Below are 27,563 nucleotides of genomic sequence, written 5' to 3' on the forward strand. Positions count from 1 at the left end.
CAGTAACTTAGTGAACTGTACACTGCACTGTTCTAGCAATACAACAGCTGACAACATCAAACCTTCATCACAGCCTATGCAGGCTAACTCCCCAGAGAAAGACACATTTAAAAGAACCTTAGTCTTAAAAATTTCACCTAGTGGCTTGCTTTCTTTTTAAGTCTGGTAAAAATAAATAAATAAATAAATAAAACTAAATAAGTTTTAATCAGTGTTATAATTTCTCAGTACTTTTAATATAGAAATGTACAAAACAATATTCTCCCCAAAACAATGAAGAAATTCATGTCTTGTAATTAATGTTGCTATGACTCTAATTTTGTCAACAACTATATTTCAGTATGTTATTGCACTCGATATTCATCCTTGATCTTTTCTTCATAGTGTACACACTAAATGACGACCTTGAATGATTGTTACCATTTTTACTGAGGAGAAAAAGATTCTACCAATTTCTCTTCATGTGCTACATTAAATTTCATCATAAAAGCTACATTTTTTTTTTTTTTTGTGAGATATACATATATCTAGAATTACATGGAATAGTGTATTGAGGAATTACCTGGCAATAAAAGTAGAATTTCTTGGTATAGTGCATGAAAGAATTACTTGGCAATCAGACTCAAAATTCTTCCTAGAAAGCTGTATGTCTGACCAGATGATATGCAGAAATTTAGCAAGTTGTGATATTACTACCTGAAAAATCTTTTTAGTTATTTAACACTATTAATATTCCCCTTATAGCTTTTTTAATATTCTCCCTATAGCTCTGATCTACTGATTTACGGATCTAGCCATAAGTCTAGGTAGATACACTAGATAATTTTATTTCTACTGTATTTCTACAATCTGTATTTCTACTGTACTTCTATAATTTGGAGATCACTTTGGCATACCCATGCAAATTGCTGAGAGCTCTATTAGCTCTATTTTGAGAGATTTCAAAATATCAAACTGAGCAGTAAAAATCATTTGTCTATATTAAGAGGAAGATAGGAAATTGAAGTTGTTTCACTCATTCCTTGCTCACTGCAATTTTGTCCTCCTTATTTTTTTTATTTTATTTATTTTTTTATCAGTTAAAAATATGAATGCATTTAGATCTTTAACTTCTTCTTGTCTATATTAATACATTTTGTTAGGAGGTTTCCTGGAAAACCTCTAAAGGCAGAGATGGCATAGCCTCTTGGGGCAGTCTGCTCTACTTCTGGGCTGTCCTCGTGATGAGAAAGTTTTTCCTTATATTGAGTCCAAATCTCTCGTTTCACTTTTTCTCACCTTTTCCCTGTTGGGTCTCATCCTGTGAAGAACCTGACAACATCCTATAACTGGGGGGAGGGGGCCTGCTTTTAGGTCCCCTAAAGCTGTCTCTTACCCAGAAAAACAGATCTAGTTCCCTCTTCTTACTTGGCAAGTGCTCCAATTCCTTATCATCTTGGTGGCCTCTCCTGGACTCATCTCAATTTTAATGTCTTTCCTGTTCTGCGGGAAAGGGGACAAATCTGAAACAGCATTCTAGGTTTGGTCTAATGAGTGCTGATTAAAGGGAGTAGTCACTTCCTATGTTTCCTCTATGTTTTGTAAAATATCAACTTTATAGAGAATAATGGCCATTAGGACCAGCAGTGAAAAAGGGCTGTAGTATATATTGAACTTTTAAAAGACACTGCATTTTAATCTGTGTCTAACTTCACAGGACCTTAAGTAGAACATTATGCCTCATGGAATTTAATCGTAAGAGAAAAGTCTGTGAAATACCTGATTTTATTAATGTGGATGTTTTGAGTACTTCAACAATATACATGCTGTATGTAATTTTTTTGTTTGTTTTCAATCTGTAGCATGGCAAGTTGATGCTTTCAGCTTCTAAGAAACTGTAAACAGCCACTTCTCTCATTCCTTCTTATACTATTTGTGATTTTACAGATATCTGTCATTCCTTTTTGACCTGTCTTTTAAAATTCTTTCCCAACATTTATTTTAACAGCCCCTTTTCTTGTCTGAGCCAAGGTAGTTCAGCTTGAGTTAATACAGTTACAAAGCTTCTGGTGATTCTGAGCGTAGACAAATCAATTTCATATCTGCCTACAATTGCTCACATAGACATATAGATTTGACCCATCATTTTCTAACAGGTATTGTATTAATCACTGGCAGAAATATTGCCTTACATGTGTCCATTCTAATAGGTATTACTTCTTTATTCTCCCTGAGTCATCTTTACTAGCTGTGTCAGTGAATGAATATGTGTACATACAGTGGAGAGGAATGTTTCTAACAGATGCATACAGTTCTGGGTGAATGGAGAGAGCCACGGGCTAATTTTTCAGAGCTAGTGGCTGATCATGCTGTCTTGATAACCCTTCTAAATTCCTTTTAGATACTAAGTGTTTTTACTTTTAAATAACCTATCCTTTGGGGTGTGAATTTCCTCTTCATGACAGGAAGCCTCTTAGGATGTTCTCTTCTCACAGATCAACTTCACTGTAATTGGTCCAATTGTTTTTATTGAGCCATCTGTTGTGTTCTTTTTTTCCCCTGAAAATCCCATAGCTCTGCTTTCAATTACAACTGAAATATGAGCCTGTGTGTATATTTTTAGTATTTACTGGTTTTAAAAATACTCTAGGGTGTTGTATAATTTTAAAAGCATTGTAGGCACTCAAGGTTCCAACTGTGTAATTTTTAAAGATTTTTAATAGGAGCTCTTATTAAGATAGAGATGTCAGTGATTTACGACTTGTTTTTTTTACCAGCATTGGCTTACTCTTTCTCTTACAGTTCAAATGTTCTTCCATTCACCACACTAGAAGCACATAAAGAAAATATGTGCTTCTCAGAGTTGTAGATAACCTTTCTATACATAATACAGCACACAGGCAAGAGGTTGGTGAAATTCCCATTCTGGAAATCACTCCCATCAATGTAAATAGATGGTTCTTTAAAAAGGACATTGTAACAGCAGGTCATGCTTCTTTACTGAAACAATACCAGTGCTGCAAACACAGTAACCCACAAAGCCTGATAGGAAAGGTGCAAGTTAGGCTTGTAGAATTCCTTTCAGTGGGAGGTAAATGTTGACAGCAGAAAAAGGGCGGTGTAGATTTCATTTTTTGGTAGGTTGGACAGGCTGACAAGAAGTACATTATTTTTTGATGAGTTTTGACATGATTCTAAGTGTAGCAAAAGGATGTTTTTACTGTGGAATGCCTAATTTTAATGGGAAAACTATATTCATGACAAAAGTTTTGTAATAGGTGTCAAGTGTGTTGAAGTGCACTATAATTAACATCGTTTTATTGGCACTGTAAGAGTAAAGCAGATAGTTTTGAAAAAGTAAGAGTTGCTCATGCAGCTGTTCTATTTTATGCTAAATCACTGAGGTAAAGGAAAAAGAAGCTATTTCCCTCAAAAATTCTGAATAGGCTGATGCTACTTGCAGAATTTTGCAGCTCCAAGTCTGGAGAGAGCTGAAGATCAATTTTTATGGGGAGAAAAAAATCTAAAAGATGTTATAAATGCCTTTATTCTCTGACACTTCTTTAGTTGTGACCTCTTTTGCATGACTGTGATACGCATGTTCTCTTCTAATTAAGAGGGGTAAGATACATGCGTATTATACAAAAGGAAGTGCGAGCGTACTGTTACAGATGAAAGGCGAGAATGAAGTGTGCTTGGGGATTGACAGGTACTGTAGGAGGTAATTGAAGAACTATATGTCTCCCTGCTTAATTCAGTTAGCTCAGAGCAAAAGTGGGTGGAAAATGTGTGAAGTTTCTTCTCAAGGAACTTGTCTTTTCTCTTCTTGCCTAAGATCAGTGTTGGGGAAAATGTTCTGTTGGGTTCCTTGTTCTTATTCTTGCTGGAAGAATGCTGGTCCTTATGGACCATTTGTCATTGTTCTCAAAATCCTGTACTAACAATGCCTTTTAGTAAACACAAAATGTATAATGGTTGCATTAATAAAAATAAACATGAAGTTCTAGCATCTAAAGAAAAGTGTTATCATTTCATGGTGTGTGTTATATGTGGTTATAGGTTTCACAGAGGGCTGGCAGATCAGTTGAAACTTGCTGCATGTCAGGGCCATGAGCCAGCATACTAGCAGTTTGATCCTTGTCCTCATTTTTTTCTGACAGTGTTCTGCTCCATCTGTGATGATCGTAGTCACAGAATGACACAAGGAGTATACAGAACAGAGAACAATAAAAAAAATCAATACATTTTCTCTGGGTCCAGTAATTAATGTATGGCATCACCTCTGTCTTCTGAGAAAGCTCCTCTTCTAAACAGTCTTACTTGAAAGCCATGATGTTCTTTGTAAACCATTGGTTTTTATTGATTTTATTTATTGACCAGTCTTTGGACATGTTCTGGATAATCTATGGCACGTACTCCCACTACGGACATTAAATGTGAGTCTCTATACAGAACATACCCCAGGCACAAATTTCACTTTGAGGGTTAGTTTAAAAGTTTCTGAGGAGAAAGGAGAAGAAAGGAAACTGTTCAAATGCTTGCTACCAGCATGCTGCCACCATTACCTTTGAACTGGCTACCCTTCTATGATAGAGCAGATTAGAAGTAAAACAACTCCATGTATCACTGCCACCTTGTAAAAAGAATGGAAAGTAACAGAAAAAAGTTATCTGGGGTGTTCTGGGAAATATACTGTGAGGGAAAAAAAAAAAAAAAAAAAAAAAAAAAAAAAAAAAAGAATGTGGACTAAACCAAATTTTTTTTCATAATAATGCATTAGTGTCATTGGTACTAGAGCAGAAAGAAAAAAAAAGTCATAAAATCTTCAGTATTTCAAACTGCTGAAATACAACATATGGGGAAAAGACAAGTCCATTTAAAGTATTCAGTACAACATTTAGAGACAAGTGCAAGGTAGAACTGTATGAAAAAAAAAAAAAAACAGCATCCAAGCTTCAATTTCTTACTTGTCATAAACCTAAAAGGCCTTGCAAAAGTCCCTCCAAGAATTGTTCACTAATGCAGACTTTAAATAAATTATTTGATCTAAAATAGGTAACATTAACATTTATTTAAAAATTCTGACATGGACTGTTGTTTTACATACCTTTTTTCCTGGTGCTTGTTGTAAATCGAATAGGCTTGTATTTGTGTCACACACTGTTGTGTGTTTCTCTTTCCTGTACCTGCATTTTTTGCCTTGAAAATGCATGTTTTTCAGACCCCCAACTATCCCTCTTGAGCCATTTAATTAACTGATTATGAGAATTGCCATTTCCTTCCTGCACACTGGTAAAAATGTGACTTTTACCTGTACTGTGATTTTTTGTACCTGTACTGTTAGGAAACTCGAGTACCATAACAGATATTCTTTGCAGAGTAGTGAATTTAATTGTTGGTGTTATTATTTTATAGAGCTTTAGGGATTAAAGAATTCATATAAAAGCACTCAAAACTATTCTACCCCAATATATTTTAAAGTTCTTTTTGTAAATTCTACCAACACGTTCTACCTCATTATCATCTATTATTACTTATTACTTATTGCTATTACTTATTGCATTCCTTTAATGAAAATTTGGTTTTTGCAAGACTTATTTTTATTTCTTAATGTATTTTGTACAGCCTCTAAGTAACTCTTCAGTGTTTTACTACTCTTACTGACTTTTAGCCCTTTCAGTTGAAATCTGACTAACTCTGGCAGGACACATTTACAAAATAGCATCAAGCTGTGATGATGTGATCCTCTTTAAAATATTGATTGCCTGAATCATAAGCCTCATCTGTTCCTGTTCCCACTGTGATCATTTGGAATCAATTTCATCTGGGAAAGAATTAGTCAAGCAGTGCAAACTGTGAACTGTCACCTCTGCCTCACAACACTGGTGACAGTTCAGTTTTTTCAAAGTTAACAGTATATGTCATGTGAGTGCAAACAGTTCAGTGCAAAATCTATATTACAATGTAGAAGTTTAAACTTTCTGAGGATGACGAATGTCATGCAACTGATTGCTCTCTTTTTTATTATTTTCAGAAATTGAAAAATTTCAGGGTTCTGAAGGCAAGAAGGAAGATGAAGAAAAGAAATATCTTGATGTTATCAGCAACAAAAACATAAAGCTGTCAGAAAGAGTTCTGATCCCTGTCAAACAATATCCAAAGGTACCGTAAATATAGTCTAACTCTTCTAAAATCTTTCCTAATAGAATGGTGGAAAAGCTATACACTTAACCATTTTTTGATTGGCTCTCATTATGCAGGCTTCAAGATATTTAAAAGACTAGAAATACAGCTTCTGTCCGTTTACCTGTATATTATTAGATTTTATATGCTCTAACTTCTGTTTCAGGGCCTTTCAGAAAAGCTATTAAAGTGCATTTCAATATTTTCTTTGCCTTCACCTTCTTTTTTTTTTTTTTTTGAGCTGGTTCAGAGGAAAACTGCTGAGGTTTTCTGTAGGTAGCTCTTTTAAAGAAAATGGCAAGATACCATATTTTTAGAAAATAAAGGACTTGTCGAGGAAAAAAATACTCTAACAAAGTAAAGAAAAAAAAACAATAGCACACCACAGTAACTCTCAACAGTCAGTTGAGAGGTATGCTGCAGTTTCTTCTTGTAAGAATTATGGGATATTCTCTGCTGTAAGAATTCATGAAAGATAAAGTAACAGGATTACTGTAAGCTATGAGCTTAACAAAGTAAGACCCTGTTTATAAAATTCAAATGTTTTTCTGCCATACATTTCCTTCATATGATAATTTTGTTCTCTTCACTGTTACATACTGTGATTAAAAAAGAAAAAAGAAAAAGAAAAAGTTTTGCTTATAAAAAGAACTGCAAATTGAGTTGTTTCTCTGAAGCTTTAGTTTTTAATTTCACATATCTTTGGTTATATTTTACATGAAAGAAGAGAATATAGTTTTATTTGTACAGCCTTGTATTTTACATAAACAGTTTTAATAGTATTCAAACTGAAATGGTAAACATCTCCATTTATCTCTAGAGTAGTTTTTTCTTGCTGATTTATTATCACATGGTATTTGGTTCACCATTAGCCTTGATTACACTCTCATCTTTTTGCCTTATACTTTCATCAGTAATAGCAATAAATTACTATGGATAAAAAGCCTATCAAACAAAATGAAAGGTGTAAAAAATTGAGATTCAATGATTCCAGCTGACATTTACCTCCTGACTAGTGAATATAAAACTGAGATAATGTAATCATCCAAATGGTGAAGACTGTAGAAATGCAGGCAGTGCTATAAGGAATTACTTTACTGCTTCATAGCCTGAGGTACTTTGTCTAGATTTCTGGTATTTTGTATAAATGCTATAGGTGACCTGAAATTTTTAATAAGAATGTAACAGTGCTGTAACATTTTTAATGGCAATGTGATAATTATTCAGAATACTATTTGATGAAGATAGAATGAAAGACGAGCTATTTAAAAGACAAATACAATGATCTATCCAATGTATTACTTAAATATGATTAAATTAACCTTCATTTACTTTAATGAGCTTTCTATATTAATTGGTAGTGTAAGATAGGAAGTATTTGTACAGATTTTGAGCAGTGAACCAAAAAAAAAAAAAAAAAAAAAAAAAAAAAACACAGTGCAGTGAAAATGAAATACTTTCAGCAATGCAAAACACACCCTCAGAAAGTTTCTGTACTTGCTTTCTTAACAACATTCCATGTTCAGAATGGAATAATTCTCAGAACTGCAGGTTACCTGCCATCCTTTAAGGGTTAGATTTTCTGTTTGTATCAAACTGCTGATTGCTGTGGTCTACTGTATTATCTTTTCCTGATGATTTGTAGGCATAAGGATGGCCAAAATCAGTATACAGTGGTTGCTAGAGATTGCTTTATAAATATCCAGAAAGAGTAGGAAGTGGAAAAAATATATATATTTAGTAGAGTATGGTAATAAGAGCAGTTGATCAGATCTTTGCCTTATAAACAGTTCAGTCTGAGCTGTATTTGTATTTGAAAAATTATTTTAAATTATTCATTCATTCTTTGCTGATGAGCTTTTCAGGATAGTGCTGGGTGATCAGGGAGATCCCTGAAAATCTGAAAGAATTGTCCAAGAGAGTAAAGATTTTGGGGAAAAAAAAAATCTGACCAGTTCAAAAAAACTTTATTTCACAAGATTCACAGCCTCTCTAATCTATTTAGGAATAAGGTCATTCCTTTGAAGACATTTGCTTTTACTGTAGCTACATATAGCAATATAAACTCCTCCAAGGGAATCCTTGGCTTTCAAGCTGAGTTTAGTGTGGTCTGTGGGTTAAGCTGTGGTGAGGGTAGATCTCTTCAGTGACAGCTTTAGAAGCAGAAGCAGCATTTTAAGTTTTGAGTGAGAATTAACTTGAACACAGAAGGCTTTGATTGGCTAAGCAGCTCTTCCAGTTGTAGTATAGGTATTATAAAACTGCCTCAAAGTATCTACAGTTTGATTTGTGAAAATGGTGATGCAGAGACCAGAAAAATAAAATCAAAGCCTGTAATTAGCAACAGCTGCCTTACATTACCATTAAAGATATGTACCTTTCTCCTTTTCTGGAAAACAGAGACAAAAAAAGAGGGGGAAAAAAAAAGTTTAACCTAGTAGTTCAGCGATGATCTTTTCTTAGATGAATTACTTTAAATCTCAGTAACCCAAGTAAAAATAGTGCCTCATTTAACAAACTCCTCTAGCAGCAGGAGTGTGTTCTAATGCTCTAAAATTTCCTTCAGCATTCAGTAGTGCAGTATTTTCTTTTTGTTGATCCTTTTTGTCCTGTCTCATAATGACATTTTTTATTTCATACAAGCATTCCAGCTAAGGCAGACCAACAAAAATGCTCAGAAGAATATTTATTACTGACTTTTCCATTTTTCAACTTTTTTTAGTTGTTCAATTTAAAGCTTGCGCAGAAATACCCAGGGGTTATTCATAAAGATTTCACCATTAATCAGTTGCATGTCATATTTCAAATAAATCAAATGTGGAAAAATAATGAGTTATTTCTAAAACAGAAAGAGAGAAAAATCTCAAATGATCTTGTTGCTGAAACTCACAAGTTTGAAGCTTGATGTGCAACTTGTCATTTGCAAACCAACACCTACGGATTACAGAGCCTTAATTTACTATAAAGGCTCAGGGTCACAACACCCAAACAAGTATAATTTATATCTCCAGTTATTGTCATGAAAGTCTCTGTTGAAAACCTATGACTATCAGTAAGCAATTTTTCTTCACTTAAATTGCAACAAAGAGTTACTTTGTTTTGAGTTACTACCTTATCAGCTTAAAAAAACTTTGTGGTATATATGTTCGATATGACAGAACCTAAGCCAATTCAACATTGATTTAATGATCTTTCTTTTCAGTTGTTTTCTAGTGATATGATTATTGAATAAATAAAGATTTGTCTATAAATAAAAGCATACAGTATATTATATAAATATATAAATACAATATTAAATGAAATTATTCATTTTCTGTGATGCTAGAATGAGTTCCAAAAATAAGGAAGTTCTAAAATGAAATCTCAGTTTAAGTACAGAATTGTAGATTAATTTTCCCTCTACTGGTTTGTTGGATAATGAAAACTATCAAAATATAAGATAGCATGTCCTGCTACCAGTATCTGCAGACACTACCACTACGTGGTTTGATAACCAGGGTTGACAAAAGTAAGAAATGGTTGGTTCTTCTGTATGACTTCCTTGATTTAGAGTTGCCAGAGCCTCTTAGAGGAAGGAAGCAATGTAGTGAAGCCTCTTCCCTGCACAAAGGCAGCATCCCAACTCAGCTACCTGGTAATAATAGTCTTTCTGAGAAACTGGATAGCTTCAGCTGAGCTTTCTCCTGGAAGCTTAACTACCATTTTAGGAAAAAAATAAATATATAATCCAACCCTCAACTTCTTGAAAGGCTGCTAACACTCTGCTTTATATTATTTAGGCTTAGGGAAGAAACATAAACTAACCTTGATAAATGCTGTGAATTAAGTTAAATTCCAGTTTCCTGATATTCTTTGTTTTGGCTATGTCATGACAGTTCCTTCAATTACTCAATTGAAGTCACCTTTCTTCTTATTCTTTGTCATTTTTTGAACTGGTTATGCTGTGAATAACATTTCAAGCTAGCAACACTGCTCCTGAAATGAAATTTATTTGTTCAACTGAAATCTAGTGCAGTATGTTGAGCTCTTTAATATATGAAAAAAGATTCACGGTTGTTTTGCACAGCACAGTACTGTACCTCTTTCATATATACTACACCTCAGAGTGGATCTTTCTACTAAAAATTTTCTTATAAGGTATTGAAACAGATTTTGGATGAAATAAACATTTTCAAAAAAAAAAAAAAAAAAAAAAAGGTTTTGTACTTTATCTAATAAATTTAGCAGAAGTTAATAGGATTATTTTGTTTGTTTTAAATGGTCTCTAAGGGATCACAAATAATTCCAATGAGTTTGAACACAGAGAGTGTATTAATGCAAGTCATCTCCATGTACCAGCAGTGTCAGCTACCAGTATTTGATCACTCATTTCCCAGTTCTAGTAAGTATGTAATTAATTAAAGAGATAAAGTTAAATGTTACTCAGTAACTGAAGCACTGGTCTTTCATGCGTATATTAAATATATCCTTCCCTTATATATGTTGTGTAAATCAGATTAGAAATATATGTAAGAGACTGTCTAAATTAGTATAGAAGAAATTTCTCTGGACACTAAGATATATCTCAGCTGAACTGAGATTTTTTTCTGAATTTTCACATGTATTAATAATTAACCACTATTCTAGTTAATTGACAACTATATATTTGTGTGTGTGTGTGTCAATTCCACATTTAAAATATATGAGTATAAAAAAGTCTGGATTAATTCAGAAGACTTCTGTGCAGTGGCAGATCCATGAATATTCCTCTCCCCCGATAGAAAAGTACTTACTTTCTTGCTATTCTTTTCTTGATGTTATTTCACATAGGGAAACAAAGTCTCTGATGTTTCTGTTCAGTGCATTTGGAAGTTTAATTAGAGGGATGGACACAAAAAAAATACACTTGATAATAAGAGGAAGATGTCACATACTGGTGATAAACTGGTAAGAGTTCTTACTTGTAAAGCAGAGCAAAATTTATGAATAGAAATGAATAAAGAGGAACTTTGGTCATGGTATCAGTAGAAAAGTGATAAAAAGAAAAGGTGTCCCTCATTAATGAGGAGAGAGTAGAAAAGAGTACTTATGCCTGAGACATAAAGAAGAGCAAATAGTCTGGAAAATGTGACAGAAGATTCAATTCACAAAAAGAAATACTATACATGTATGTGCAGTGATGTTTTTTTACATGGGGAAGTAATTTGGAAAATGGTTATACAAGAGATAAGAAACAGGAAAGAGTAAGAGGTAAAGCAACTGAAGTTGAAGACAAACAAAACTAAAACACAAAAATAAACAACAACAACAACAAAACACAATTCATTACCGCATTAAAAGAATAGTCAGGATTGAACAAGGCGGGGGGGCAGTCTGAAATGCAATATATGCTCATTCTCTAGCCAGCAATGACAAACGCTGAAGAACAAATTGTCATTTTCCAACAAATTGGCCCTCATTTATTTATTTTGGTTTCTTCTACAAAGGCTTTTGAGCTTTTTTTCTTGGCATGAATTTGTGAATTATTTTTAAGTATGAAACAAACTTTACTCTAGATGTATTTCCTGATAAAAGTGTGTGAGCAAAGAGACAAAAGATCTCAAGTGGAGACAACTCACTTGTCCCTTATTACTTTCAAATGGGTATGTTTCTTTGTGTATATTAAGAATCTATTTGGTCTGATCATTTATTGTTCTCATATAAGATAGATTCCAAGTGTGTGTTTAAAATTGGTAAATTTAAAATGCTTTATTTTCATTTAAAGTTTCTAAATTTTAATTTTAATTTTTTAAAATTGGTAAACTGGAGCAACTTTGGACACCTAAATGTGACCTAACTCAGGAGTTCTTTGACACATATTTTTGTTATTTAGTAACAAGTTGTTTGGTTTTCATTCTTTTCTATGTTAATCCCCTTGCTTTGTGATAAAATTCTTACAGAGCTTGTTTTGCAAATTTGATTCTTTGTACAGTTTAAGAATTTGAGACCTTTTTTGAATCTTTTGTGGCACCTCGTATAGAAAAAATTTTGTTTGCAAACTTGTCCAGTGCAAGTTAAATTAAAGTGGTATTGATTTTGATGGAATTCTGACCTTTTTGTGCTTGGCTCAGCTGCATTTCAGGCTTTAAGGTATGGTTCACTTTGTTCATTAACTTTGCTTTCTTTAAGTTTAGACACAAAGTGTATGACTCAGAAAAAATAAACAGTAAGCACTTTTTTATTAATATTGCAGTGAATATTTTACTATTTTGGAGATTAAAATAAAACTTAAAAGATTGTCACAGTGATTAATAACACCTCTTTTTATCCTTTTATATGTCTTAAACCCATGACTTCACACAAATAACTCATACAAACTCACCAGCACTACAGAATCCCCTGTGACGGGTGAACTTTTCTGTGCTTTGTCTTGAAAGTACAGCTCAGGCAGTGAATATGGTGACCCTTTTTTAAATAAATAAATAAATAAATTCCTTTTATATTTTGATTACCTCAAACACAACAGTTGCCCATCCTGTCTTCAAAGCAACTGTTGTCATGTTAATCATTTCCAGGTGATTATATGTTTAGCAATCTGTTCAGTGAGGCAGGAAGAAAAGGAAATGGTGATATGACCATTAGATGGGTGGATAAGAAAAATACAAAAATCCTAAGGAAAATGGGACCTGGGCCATCAGTTCCATGGGCAGCCAGGACTTCAGACTCTGACTTTTATTGCTGTAATGAAATAAGGGCCTTGTTCTGTAAGGCAAAAGGAAAATTTTGTCTGTCACTCAGTCCTGGAGTTATTTCAGTCCTAGGGGAAAAAAATAAAAAATAGTATCTTTAATAACAAGAAATAGAACTAAATGGATAACTACAGAATTAGGATTTTTATCTACCTACCTGCATGTTTTTCTTCCATATAAAACAAGAAATACCTGTATACCTGTAAGGATACTAGAATGTGGATTGATGCTGAACTTATGCTTGCTCAGTTTTTCAACTGAATTCTTCAAAGAGGAGCTTGAATAACAGGAGGCAGAAAGTTATTAATTTAGATAGTGTACTACACTTTAATTGATGATATAAATAGTTGTTTAACTAAAGAATGCTTTCTCGTATATCTTCAATATATGTTCCACCTCTACCAGTTCTTGATGAAGTAGCTGAATGTGTGTCTTTGTAATAGCATATCACTTCTTATATTATAAGTTAATGGGGGAGGGTAATTCGAGTTTCCTTTTTAATTAAGGCCATTTTAATTTTCATGTTCAATGTAATAGTCACCCATAATCTTTGATCCACAAAACACCAAGAATAATTGAGGGGGGCAGGGAAGAGCTGAGGGAGATTCAGTCCAGTTCTGCACTGAATCTGGAATTTATTAGTATCTGATGCTTTCATTAAGTCTCTGATTTCTGAAGTCACTGATAATACAGAAAATTATTATGGAAAATTACAGGTTTATAATCAAATAAAGTGTTTAGTACTTAAGGTTCAGAAAAATCTCTTCAAAATATACCTGAATAAATATGATTCAGTGATGAAAGACAGACCCTAATTGACCTGCTCAGATATTAGAAAAAACTATTTTTGAATATCATATCTTATTTCTGCCTCAAGCTAAATTTAATATTGAGCTATGTTTTCCATCCTGAACGGTAATTTCCAATACACTTGAAGAAATATTTCAAAACTCAAATTATAATTTTTCAGTGCTGTGGACTTTTGCTGCCAATAGCTGTTTGTAACTGAGATATTTGCTTCAAGTCATTTCTGTATGAACTGTCCAATTAATTCTGAAAGGTGAAATCATCAGTGAAGACTTGAATAGAGAAAAAGTGTTAAAAGCAGTATCTTCATTATTATTTTTCTCAATATCTTCCAGTTGAAAAGACAGACCCTCTCAGACCTGAAACCTCATTCCACTTCTCCAGAATTTTCTTATGAGTGAAGTAATTCTGTACAGTTTTTCAGTATTTCTGACTGTGCTCAAAAATCAAAATACATATGAATCTGTCCTGCATTTAATTACAAAAGACATTTGGAAAATTCGTACAAATACTTGAATTCTATTTTCAGTAAAATTGATAAAACACCATGCACATACTTTTCTGACTTGCTTATTTAGGACCTGACCTTTCATCTGTCTGTACTTATTTTTTTCATCAGGAGATGACCCCTACCTTCTTGTTTTCCAGGCCTCTGTCAGTCTTGTAAACCTGTTTAGTGGGCACAGAAAGTAACTTGATTTTAATAGTTGCAGAGGAATAGAAAAAAAATACTTTATGGTAAACTGGTTCTTCTACATGATTTTTACTTCTTTAAAAATAACAAGTTTAAAAAATGTGCAGAAACCTGTTATCATTCCATTGACAATAAGAAGAAAGTGTAACTTGTGAAAGAGAGTTTGTCTAATATGGTAACAAATGAAAACAGTGTGTGTAAGATACATCAGGAAGAACAGGCAAGGTACATCATGGCTTTTCGCAGGAAACACTTAATTACTGAAGTGAAGTGACCAAGCACTGGAATAGGTTTTCCAGAGAGGTTGTAGAGTCTCCCTCCTTTGTGACCTTTGAACATGGTCCCATGCAAAATGCTTGAGCAGGGGGGCTAGGACCAGAAGTCCTCCAGAGGTCCCTTCCCACCTCAACCGTTCTGTAATTATGCTACATCTTAATGAGATGGAAAGATTCTTTTCCTATAGCTGTAAGAGAAAATACTTACTACAAGAAGTTTAAAACAGATGGAAAAGCCTTTCAATTTGAAATGTTCCTCTGATATAGGATATCAGACTTTTTTTTTTCTTTTTATTTTGGTACACTTTTGTATAAATATTGTTAATTGTAATCACTATGGCTTTAGTAAGAAAATCTGGTGCCATGTGAATATCATATGATAACATTTTCTTCTCTCATAGGCAATCGATCTACTTGGGTGTTAGCAGGGAATTAAAGAACAGTATACTGATATCTTTAAGTGAAGTAGCAGGGTTAAGAGTGTCTTAGCAACTTGCTGAGACCTATCTCCAGTTATTTTCCAAAGTATATTTCAGTGACCAAATCAGATTTAAAGTAAACAATGTGATCAAGTGAGACATATTTAACACCTATAGAGAATACGTTAAAATAAATATTTGCTTATATACAAATATTGAAAGAGGATTTAATATTTAAAGGAAAAAAAATCACAATAGATACTTTAAACTTACTGAAACAGGTAATTGATGGTCATTTCTTCATATGTCTCTGCTGTTCTAGTCTAAAGGGATCAAACAATAAGTGCAGAATCTTCATGAACTAATCAGTTCTTGAAATCAAATGTACTATTTCGTCTTACACATATATCCCTGAGGAATGTTGTTCCCTCTGATAGCTGAAAGGGAAAAACAGTTTTGTGTCACTTCAGATTTCTTTCTTCTGTTCAAGTGGGTTATGAGGTCACTTCAAAGTAGTCAATAATGTAATTCATAATAACCCTTAAGATAGCTAATATTTTTGAAAATTGCTTATAAAATAAAATATTAAAAAGTAATGGTCTTCATTCATCTCATTGTGATAGACTCCTATTAGGAAGGAAGTAACAGAGCTCATCATTGAATGATTTAAGTTTGATCAGTACCTAAATACATTGGCATTAATGAGGCTGTTTCTATAAATCTGTGTGTTGTAGTTAACTGTGAGTTTCGATTTGAGTTTTGTCTCATGGTGTTATGGTGTGATAAAAGCTGTCTCTTCTATGTCTCTTCAGGCCTCTTAAGATGTGATCTTATGCCTCAGCCTTCCCTGCATTTTGGACATGTCCTCCTGTCTAGCTCGATAACATCCCCAAACCTCAAAGAGCTTACTTTTGTCTGAAGTAGTCACCTCCGTCAAACTGAGTTTGACAAGGTATGAGTTTGCTCTGAAAAGTCTCGGAAGGGACATGACCCACAGATCATTCGTTTCATCACAGAGGAAACCTAGCCCAAATACAGCCACATGTGCATACAAGCAGCCTTCTCCAGAGAAGGCGAGCCATGAGCAGTGTGAATCTGAGCTTGGGTGTACAAGTTGATTTAGTGACTCCCCCTTCAAACAGTCACTTGAATGCTTTTGTGACTCTTTTGCAACTTGCCCTAGATTTTGGTGGCTTCTTCCCTGTTTCTTAAGTTTGTGCGTTCCCACATATCATCAGAAATATTTAACACATAATTATATGTCACTATGTAGAGAGCTATGGTAATGAAAGAAATTTAGTCTCAAATGTGCTGTTCAGTGCTTCCTGAATAAAATCCAAGGTGTTTGGGGGATTATGGGGAGTGTAAATTCCACAATCTGTACTTTTCCTAGTGCCTTTAAATAACAGTGTTGGGGATAATCTGTATTTCCATTTTGTATAGGCCAAAACCTACTTTTCCTTTTAATTTGATGGGGTCATAATTCTTTGCTACACTCAACTAAATTAGAAATAATGCTTTGAATTTTATGATACAGTGAGATATTTTATGATATCTCATAGAGTGAGATGAGAGTCTATTTATGAGTACACAAATTGGATTGAATAGAACTTATAATTTAGAAATAACAGGTACTTTCTTCTATATTATTCCTGTCTTTAAGGCTGATATTTGAATTCAGTTTTAAGCCATGTTAAACTGTAAATGTGTTTTCTAATATGCAGAAGAAGTCTTGCATTCTGTTTAGAGTAACAAAGTCATCATCATGTTATTGTATTCCATTACTATCAACTGTTAAATACATGAGGAAGTATTAAAATGTTTGGAACAACTGATGTCACAAAATTACAGCATGGTGGGAAGGGACCTCTGGAGGGCATCTGGTCCAGCTCCTTGCTCAAGCAGGGCCACCCAGAACAGGTTGCCCAGGCCCAAGTCCAGGCAGCTTTTAAAGACATCTGTGGGCAACCTGTACCAGTGCTCGGTCACCCGCACAGTATAAAAAAAGTGTCTGCTGTGTAATTTTGATAAGATAGGAGATAGAGTAAAATTTAAGATGAGATCACTTACAAAATGGAAAGAGTAAAACTACTAAAAACAAAATTCAGAAACTGTTGTGTTTCTGTGGTTTGGATTGGCAGTTGGACGGAAAATACTACAAACAAATCATGCCTTATCTCTTTGATTTCAGTAATTCATAGAATCATTCAGGTTGGGAAAGACCTCTAAGATATCTAGTCCAACCTTTAAGCTAGTACTGACAAGTCCACCACTAAACCATGCTACTAGGTTCATCATCTACATATTTCTTGAAGACATCCAGGAATGGTGACTCAACCAGTTCCCTGGGAAGATTATTCAAGTGCTGTACAACCAGTGAAGAAATTTTTACTAATATCCAACCTAAACCTCTCCTGGTGCAACTTGAGGCCATTTCCCCTCATCACATGGTGCTTGAGATAACAGCCTAATCCACACCTCACTACAACCTCCTTTAAGATAATTGTAAAGTATGATAAGGTCTCCCCTGAGCCTTCTTTTTTTCCAAGTCAAACAACCCCAGCTTCCTCAGCCACTCCTCAAAAGATTTGTTCTCTAGACCCTACACCAGCTTCATTGCCCTTCTTTGGACTTGCTCCAGCACTTCAATGTCCTTGTGGTGAGGGGTCCCAAACTGAACACAATACTCAAGGTACAGCCTCATTAGAGCTGAGTACAGAGCGACAATCACTTTCCTAGTCCTACAGACCAATCTATTTCTGATACAAGCCAGCATGCTGTTGGCCTTCTTAGCCACCTGAGCACGCTGCTGGCTCATTTTCAACCAACTATCAACCAATACTCCCAGGTCGCTTTCTGCTGGGCAGCTTTCCAGCCACTCTTAACCCAGCCTGTAGCACTGCATTGCATGGGGTTGTGCCCCAAGTGCAGGACATGGCACTTAACCTTGTTGAACTTCATACACTTTTTTTTTTTTTTTAATTATTATTATTTTAAAATAAGCGGTATATTAGGTGTTTCTGCACTCTGTTTTCCTAGGTATTAAATCATACTTATTTTCCAACAACTTAGATTTAGAATGGGTGAGAAATATAACAACTATATGTTTTGAGTTTATAACCATGTTATCTAAGTAAATAATAGGAAATGCTAAGGTAACTACTATCGCGTGAATAATTCTACTACAAGACATAGTATGTGTAACAAAACATACATAGCATGATTACACACCATTTGTTCACTAATCACCAGTTTCCAAACTCACAGACCATCTAGCATCTGATGAGATAAAATGTTTATTGTTTATGTCAACTCAGCAATAGAGAAATTAGTCTTCTTCAGCCACTTATTTTTAATCAGGGAAAATTATTAGACTGGAACAATGCATAGTGAAATATTAAAAGAGAACCAAGGTATATATTCAATAATAATAATGACCCTGTTTCTTAGAATTTACCAAAATTTAGTTTTAGTTTTGAATGAGCTATTCCTCCCTTATTTATTGAGAAACAACCTGCTGGGTACCAGAGAGACAGAAACCACTTCTTTCTGAAAGAGCATTATCTCTTACTGCTTTTACTGGCAAGCTACCTTTTACATTGCTTGTTTTTTTTATTATTATTATTATTATTATTTTATTTATTTATTTATTTATTTTTAAATATTGGCTATCTTCTTTCAATTTTGGTAAAAGAGAAGAACCCTGATTTAGACTGCTCCTTATCACTTTTCTTTAAATACTGTTTTTCTGATGAGGTGAGAATGTATTTTGGAAGAAATAAAAATATTTTTTTCTACAAGCTGTTAAACTTTAGCTCAATTAACTACATATGTACTAGATAATCCTAGATTTCTAGCTTTATTGCACTGCATAAGCCACGTTTTATATCACATCCCAGCATGATGCAAGGCACTTCTTTTTGCTTTGCTTGTTTTCAAACCAGAGAGTCTGCATTCTCAAATATCTTAAGGGAATTTGCCATGTTGTTTAAAATAATTGGCACACTTCACTAGATGGATTGTCTGCAGATTTCCACCAGAAAGCATACCAGTTTTTTGCTAGATAAATATGTTCACATATGAAACTGATATATAAAGAATATATGCCTAAACTTCATTCCGCATCCAGTGTTTATAAAAGTCTTTTATTAACCATGTTAATGTTATTTACTTATTTCTTTTTCATAGAAACCTCACTTCTTTTATGGAAATCCCTAATTTCCGTAAAAAATGTGAAGATGTTGAAGATGATTAGTATATATTTGCAACACTTGTCTCCAAAGTTCACAAAATTTTTAAATTCAAGTATATAAATCGCATCCTGGATTAGCTTTGTTTCTGCATCACAGACCTTGACAATGTCAAATTTTTACTGGCATCACAAGTTGCTAGTAGCTTATACTGTGTAATACACAAGTGATTTACAAAATTTCAACCTAAAAGTTAAGCCATTTTTAAGAAAATGTCACTAATGAAGCTATTGACTACTGTGTTGTGCATTCCCATTAAAGTTGCTAAATTATGTAGAACATAACTATCAATCCCTAAAATTAGGGGGTTCATAATGTAAGTGCTGACACTAACAGAATTCTAGAGGCATGAGTAGTGTCACTATAATTAGCTTAGAGCTGGTACAGATCACGTTTTAGTATTCTTTCAACTCTGCAAGAAGAGGTGGTTTATTTCAGGCATAATTACATTTGTCACATTTTTTGAGATTGCAAAAATCATACTAGCATTAAAAGGCAAGATGACTTTCAGAGCACTTAACACCATGTTGTTTGTAATATCATTAGCAGAAAGAGATGATGGGGAAAAAAATGGAAAACAGAGCTTTCTACTTTTCATGTATTTTTTCTGCCTTTTTTCCCTTTTTGATTTTTTTTAAAGAATCTATAGACAAATGGGAGCAGAAAATATGTTCTCCCATATGTAAAATATAGGATGTAGGGAAGAGAAAATCTCTACAAATCCTTTCATGATTTCATGATTCTCTTTTCTCAATGGAAAGGGAAAATTCTATGTGTTTTGTTGTTGTTGTTGTTGTTGTTTGTTTTGTGTTTTTTGTTTGTTTGTTTGTTTGTTTGTTTGTTTCCCTAGAAGTTGGTTACTATAGCATACCATGTTTTGCAGCAAGGATGTGTTTTGGTAGTGTGCTTAGTCTTAAGCTGAAGTTCACAGACCAAGTTCATTGAGTCAGTTGTATCTGTTTTGCCTGCAGGACAGAGATAGTTGTGCATCAGTGGTTCACAATGCTGAATTCATCTACTTAATATGCAAGTTGACATCAGTCTACCCTAGAGTGAAAGTGACAAGATTTTTTTTTTTGTGGTCAAGATAAGTAATGCATAGGTTGAGAAAGGAATGTTGATGGAGCAGTCAACTTGTCCATCTGCTACCAACCTGCTACCAATGATTGCCTACCTGCCTGGTTTTGGTTCTCAAATACCAGGAAGACATAGATAAACTGGAACAAGATCACTGGAGGTCCGCTGAGATCATTAGCGGTTGGAGCACTTGCTGTCTGTAGAGGTGGGCTGAACAAGTCTTGAGAAGACTCTGTAGAGATAGCCTCAAGGAATGTAAGAGCAACCCCCATGGTGTCTGCAGGGAGGGTTTTGACGAAACTCTTCTCAGTGTGGGAAGGAAATCTTCTCATGGAAGGGAAGATGAGAGTTAGTAGGCATAACTGGAAAAAAAGAAATGTTCATACTGGATAAAAGGAGGAATTTTATCACCATGAAGACAGCCAAGCATTGAAGTAGTTTGCCCAGAGAAGTTGTACAGATAGAAGGCATTCAAATGGTCTTTAACCACAGCCCATTAAAATGTAGCCAATATCTTTGATTTAGCTTCTTGGTTTGTGGTTTTTGTTTATTTGGTTAGTTCTATTTTTTTTTATTATTATTTTTTTTTTCCTGAGTAACCTAGCTGCAAGTGCTCAGAGTTCAGTCAGGGACAATTAATTAACCGATGGCAAATTGAGTAGGTAGAGTAGCTCAGGTCAGTGTCAGTGCTTTGGCAACTTCACAGTTAGCAGTAAACAGTTAATGAAGTCAGAGGTAGTTTAGGTATGGAAAAAAAGTTGTTGCATTCTTAGAAATACTCTTTATTCTGTCCAGGAAAATGTTAGTATTTTTTTAGTTATATACAAAGGCCCAGCATATTTCTCCCACTATCAAAAAGTAACATTCAAAATAGGGAGAGGAACTAATGAAAGGGTTTTCAGTATAACAAGAGCCTAATTATATGAGCAGTTGCAGAAACTTGGTTACTTTCCTATAACAGCTGGCAAGCAAAAACTGCCAAACAAACCACTTTTCATAGCACATAGCAGTGCAGCAAAGTAACAAGACCATATTTAAATAATATATGACTTTTTTTTTATTTGTATTTCTGATGTATTAGGAGTGCTGAAATCTCAAAATACCTATTTAGTCAGACAAGAAAATGAATGCTAATGACATGAGGCATATATGCATGTGAGTTTTCTATTGCAAATGGGATCATAAGGGATGAATTTACCAGTACCACAGAGAAAGATAGTTATGTTCCAGGGAAGGAGATTCAGAAGTCATTTCTGTGATAACAGTTTGACTTTGAATTTATCACTGAATAGAGTGATCAATCATTAAAGCACTTTGGAAGCTATAAAAGATTCTGCAAATGCATTGCCCTTTCATGCTTGTCAAGTTTGTCTGAGGGTAATGCTGGAACAACAGATTTCCACAGGGACAAGTTCCTGTACACCAGTCAGAGAAGGAAGGAAGTAGAGAGAAGGGAAGATGGACAGGAGGAGCTCAATATATGGTCGATCTAAAATCAAGGATGGTGGTTGTAAAATCATGTAGTATTTATTGCATAGAACCAAGGCAATTTTAAATAACCTACTATCAACATTTGATCAAATGAAAGGCAGAAGGTACAGAGAACGTAGATCATAGATTTAATGCCATTCCTGACCACAGATGTTGATCATGTCAGATGCTTAAAGGCTCATTTACGCCAAGAAAAAACTCTCTTCAAGGGGTGAAGTTTTAGAAAGGACTGTGTCTTAAATGGAGGATCTCACTAGGAAGCTTTCTGACTTGCACCATACATGTTCCTTATGTTACTTTGTAAAATATTCCATTCTGTAATTGGAGAAGTAAGATATCCCCCGACTGCTGCAGAGAGTGCATTCAATACAAAGATTTATCTCTGTGATCTGAAAGATGAATAAATTTACATTTACAATGGAGAGGGCTGACCCCTGTTGGAATCCACAGATCTTACTAAAATGTTTAATGTTCATCATATGGAAAATGCATTCCTTATTTTCTAGGAATGATACATGGCAATGTATTACCATGGGTGATAAGGTCCTTTGGAAATACTTATGAGATGGGTAGGGCTTTAATTTTACTCCCAGAAATGATTCCATCTCAACTATGTCCAGTGCATTCTATGCAGTCATAAAATGACTATTATACTATAATTCTGTGATCTTTTACTCATTAAATCCAGAGCACTTATCTTTGTTGTAGATGAACAGGGTTAAAATGCTACCTCATCTTTGTAAGGCTGGAAGCCTACCTAATGAAGAAAGACTAAAATAGGCAGAGTGATTCATTTCATCCTAAATGTTCATGCGTAAAAATGTTTCCTAAAAGCACCAGTTTGTCTCCTTTGCTAGAAAGCACAGTTTCACACACTAAGGGTAGGTGAAGTGTAACTGCCTAAACAAATGTAGTTATTGTACTCTTGAAAGTACAGGCCAAATATAAAACTTGATCAAAAGCATTGAATGCCATTGGAAAATAACTTCTAAATGAGTTGTTTCTCAAAAGATACTCTTTTGAAAGTGCTAGATCTGTTCACCTGTCCTCTCTTACATTTTGGGAGCAGAGGTTTTATTCCCTGGTGTATGCACATCTTAAGGCAACACTTCATAGGCCCACTTTTCTTTCCATATTTTATACTACTTAAAAAAAAAAAAAAAAAAAAGGCTGTAAAATAATATTCTTCATATTTGTAATTTGGACACAGATGCAGAACAAATTATGCAAGTATTCTAAGAAGGATCAGAAGCTTATATTCAGTCTCAGAGGCCCCGATTAGCTATTATTGCTCATATGTTTTCATACCCTTTTCCCTCAAAGGACAGCCAACAAAATGGATCCTATGTCTCAGGCTGTTAGATGGTGTCCTTAGCTGCAATTATAAACATCTTATGCTTTTCTGTAAATCAGCTAAGCAATCTATCTTGAAGCAATATTTTTTTCAGTTATAGAATATACATAGTCTTAATCAAAATGTAATTGAAGTAATTGATTTACCTTCTTTGGAAAAGTGGATGTTCTTACAGTCTGCCATGTGCACTGAAGAGATAAAATGACCACATGATTTTGAATATTCTCCACATCTCTTCATAATTAGTATAGGGCATACTCAGGGACTACTGCATATTTCAAGGAAGCTATATTTATCACAGGCAAATGACTGACTATATGTAAAACACCACAGAACATAAAGGATTCTAAAATATTAACAGATTTTTATTAAAATTAAAAAAAAAAAAAATTATCAATAGGAAAACACTTCAGCAAATGAAATGTTGGCTCTGTGTTTCACTGTAAAACAGAAAGAGATTCCAGTAATTTTAAACCAAATCATGCACAGATATATTTACAGCAAACATTCTCAAAAAATTATAATACTCTTGTAACATGCTCTTTCCTTTCTTTTTTCCCCAACAATATACTGTCCTCTAGTCTGTTTCTTTCTTCTTTTGATAAATGCAAACTACTGATAATTACACATATTAAAGATAATACCTATATTTTATACATCTACTAAGAATATCATACTATTGCCTTTCATTAAATTGCCATTAAGTTATAATGTGATAAAAGATACTGAAAACGAAATATTTGTTACATAAAGCAGGCACATCTTCACACACACACACAACAGCCTTCTAAGATCAACAATTCACATAACATGTCAACTGACAAAATAAGGCTAATTTTACCACCGTCTGCCTGAGAATGATTTGCAGAATGCGTTGCATAGAGACAGAATGCAAACGCTACACAAATTACACAAACAGATGAGAAAACTAGTTTAGTTTAGTGTTGTCCTTTATCAAAAACAAAAATCACACTGGTCTATATGCAGCATTAGGCTCTTACAAGATAGATTCTTTTTTCTAAAGAAAACATGCTCTCAAGCTTTTATTGTAAAATTAAATGTTGTTATACGTTATACCTGGAAAGTTGGATTGCCATCAGCTCCCTGTCTTACTTCAAAAACAGCCTATGTATGTTTTTTTTTTTTTTTTTTTTTGTGTGTGTGTGTGTGTGACAGGAAGAAAAAGCAAAACAAAAATACAAAACAACAACAACAGCAACCCTCAGTTTTGCTTACAGAGGTTAATTTTGTAATGTAGGATGACATGGATACACTGATGGCGTGTAGAACAAGCTCATTCAAGCATTTAACAAAGGTGTGTAAACCATATTATAGCTGCTACAGCTGCTTGGAATGGACTGAGAGGGTTATAGAGACCTTTTATTCAAGTTCCTGTGTACTTGTGCTCAGTCTCTTGTAGTTACTGTTACCTTCAATTAGGGGAATATTCTTTATTCCTCTGGCAGTAGTGACTTAGGTGCTGCTAAGGTCAAGCTGCAGTTTCATGTGTTTTTTTCTTAATATACTAGTTTAACTGCTATCAGTGTAATGCTGTGTAAAGGTGTTGTACAAACAAATGTTGTACAAACCAGTATACACTTGGCAACTCTGAGGTACTCTGAGCAATGGTAGGAAGTTTTTCCCTCTAAATGAGAAATTCTTTTGCCAGTTGACCATAATCAGATGCATCATTACCCTCCTGTTTTTACAGGGAGTGATTGCATCTGGAACTATTTGTATTTTTACTGATATTTGGAGAATTAGCATACAAGAACTTTCTTTCATTTGTCATGTCACAGTTAAAATATATGATGCTTAGGAAAAGAAATACTAACACTGTAGGAATCTATTTGTAAATAAAGACTGCATTCATGTCATACAATAAAGAAGCAAGTCAATGACATGTTAATTATAGCTTAATATTTATTTTGACAAAATCAGATCTCTCTGGAAACAGATAAAAGTCTGGAGTTATATTAAAATAACTATTTTTTTATGTATGGGTATAACAGCTTGAGATTAAGCATAAAACCAATATTAGGATTTTAGATGGTGGCATTGAAAAGACTTGCATATATTTTAGAATTGCACATGCTGTGGTTAGTTTTACTGAAGATGGTGGGGTTACTCAGAGTATAAATAAATATAGGATATTTTATTTTCCAGAATGATGAGGCCTTCACTTACAGCAAAGAAGAAAAAACAAACAAACAAGCAAACAAACAAACAAAAAAGAAAAACAACACTAACACTGTGGAGTCTGTTCTGCTTGAAAAATATCTGTACAAACAGCTTTCCTAAAGTCATACACATTAAGTTACTGTTCAAGCTTATCATGAGCATATTCTCTTCAACAGTTAATTTCAGCATGGAAAAAGTAACTGTAGCAGCAAGACCTTTATTCTTCTACCTTGAATAACTTGGAATTTGTTGAAAAGTATAGTCTCTGTCAAATAAGTAAATTAAAAAAATAAAATAAAATAAAACAAAACAAAACATTTTTTCATCTGTTAGTATGCTTTTTCTCATTTTCTGAACAATTGCTTCCCTCATACTTTTAAAAAGAGGCAAATTAAAAGTAAATTTAGGCTATTTCAGCCTAGTACTCCAGTTGTATTTTACAGATATGTCAGAAATATCAAATATTCCTTTCAGGGCATTAATGGTGAAAACATACAGGATTTGATTCACTAATGTACAACTTTACTTTTCTTCACTTTAACATTGGTTGTTTTTTGGGGCTCTGGAGTCCTTTTCAATAAATGAAGTAAGACAAATTTTGAGGTTTATCAGCCAGCACAATGACTTACAATTAAAAACAGCAAATATAGAACTAAGGACATGTTATAATGTAATTATTAACTGTCTCTTTTGGTCTTTAGGCAATTTTCAATTAAACCTTTATTACTCTGTCATATAGTTTCTAGGGAGAATAAAATACTTTGTTTTGGTGAGGTTTTAAACACTAACACTTCCTAAATCATTTTGCATTGTGAAAAGAGGAACATTCTCTGAAACTTCCTGAAAAATAGCAGTAATATGCCAACAAGTACTATCAATTAGCTTTGCAGTATGTCTTAGTAGAAAGTACTGGTGTTAAATGAAAGGTAAGTTCCTCAGTCTAGTGAGAGAAAGACTGAAAAAATGATTAAGAAACAAAAAAGGTATTGTGCATTGTTTCTTTCCAGAATACCAATAGCCAGTGGATATTTTGAATCTTCAAGGATTTTTTTATTTTATTTTTATTTTTAAGAGTGTGATTAGAAGATGTAGTGGATTCCACGTGAATTGTTATTACTGTTTATTCTGGCATCCAGTATATTTATCAAGTTTTAAATGAATTTTCCAGCACAGGAAGTTTAAGGTCATCATTTGACATACATCTTGTGTTAATTCAGAAAACAGTGAAAAGTAGTTGTTATTGTATCCATCTGTAGCAGTGTAAAGCAATTTTACTAGGCTTTGGAATAAATACATATAAGATGATACACATTTTTCAGCTGAATCTGACATCTAACTTCATGAATAAAAAAGACCTTATTAATCATGGGGTGATAGAGTCACATACATTGTATTTATCATTCTTGTAACAGTGAGTAGTCTCTTGTTAATATTTTGAGGAAATGCTAGTAATTATACAGAATAAATAAGCCAAGAAACTAAAAAAAAAAAAAAAAAAAAAAGCAGTTAACTTCTACAGAAGCCTAAATGCTTATCCCTAACTTTATATTAACACTTTACAAATAATAGTGTGTGCAAGAAGAGAATGTTATTCCTTAAAGAATATGTGAATAATGGGTAATTCTATTGCCTGGAAACAATTTTAGGTAGCTATGTATTCTTAGTATGAAACATCACACATACTCATGCGATCTACTGAACAAAAAAAAGCATATAAACACTGTGCAGCAAGGAAACAGAAGCAGGGTTTTCAACTAATCATTATCAGTATAAATTAACCAGTGCTCATTACCACAGTGTTTATTCCCTGGGATCAGCTCAAATATAGCCAGAGTACAGGAGAGAGCACAAGTCTAAGGGTATGTATTTTTGGTCCACACCTGATGATTTTGTGGGGAATGCAGAATCTTCACTTCTGGGTCAGACTTTCAAATATGAACTTACTTGTATGCCTCTTGAAGCAACTAGAAGTCAGTGCTACCAGACTAGCATTCTGACAGGCAAATGAAATAATTCTATAATTTCAGTTTATTTGTAATAATCTTAGATGCTTTTAACCAAAAGCGATGGATCGGAAACCCCAGTCCGTGCTCTCCATCCAACTGTATTTTGTACAAATGTATGCACAACTATTGGGGATTCGTGA

The 27,563-nt window shown here is 33.9% G+C and overlaps 1 protein-coding gene across 1 annotated transcript in view; it reads left to right on the forward strand.

Moving 5' to 3' along the window:
* Nucleotides 1-27,563, forward strand: part of KHDRBS2 (KH RNA binding domain containing, signal transduction associated 2) — a 346,168-nt gene that overhangs the window by 58,206 nt on the left and 260,399 nt on the right. The window contains exon 2 of the mRNA XM_032184045.1: nucleotides 6,014-6,141. Within this exon, the coding sequence (XP_032039936.1) occupies nucleotides 6,014-6,141 (128 nt within the window). The remainder of the gene's footprint in view (nucleotides 1-6,013; nucleotides 6,142-27,563) is intronic.

Source organism: Aythya fuligula, chromosome 3 (genome assembly GCF_009819795.1).
Source record: "Aythya fuligula isolate bAytFul2 chromosome 3, bAytFul2.pri, whole genome shotgun sequence".
In the NCBI taxonomy this organism is placed as follows: Eukaryota; Metazoa; Chordata; class Aves; order Anseriformes; family Anatidae; genus Aythya; species Aythya fuligula.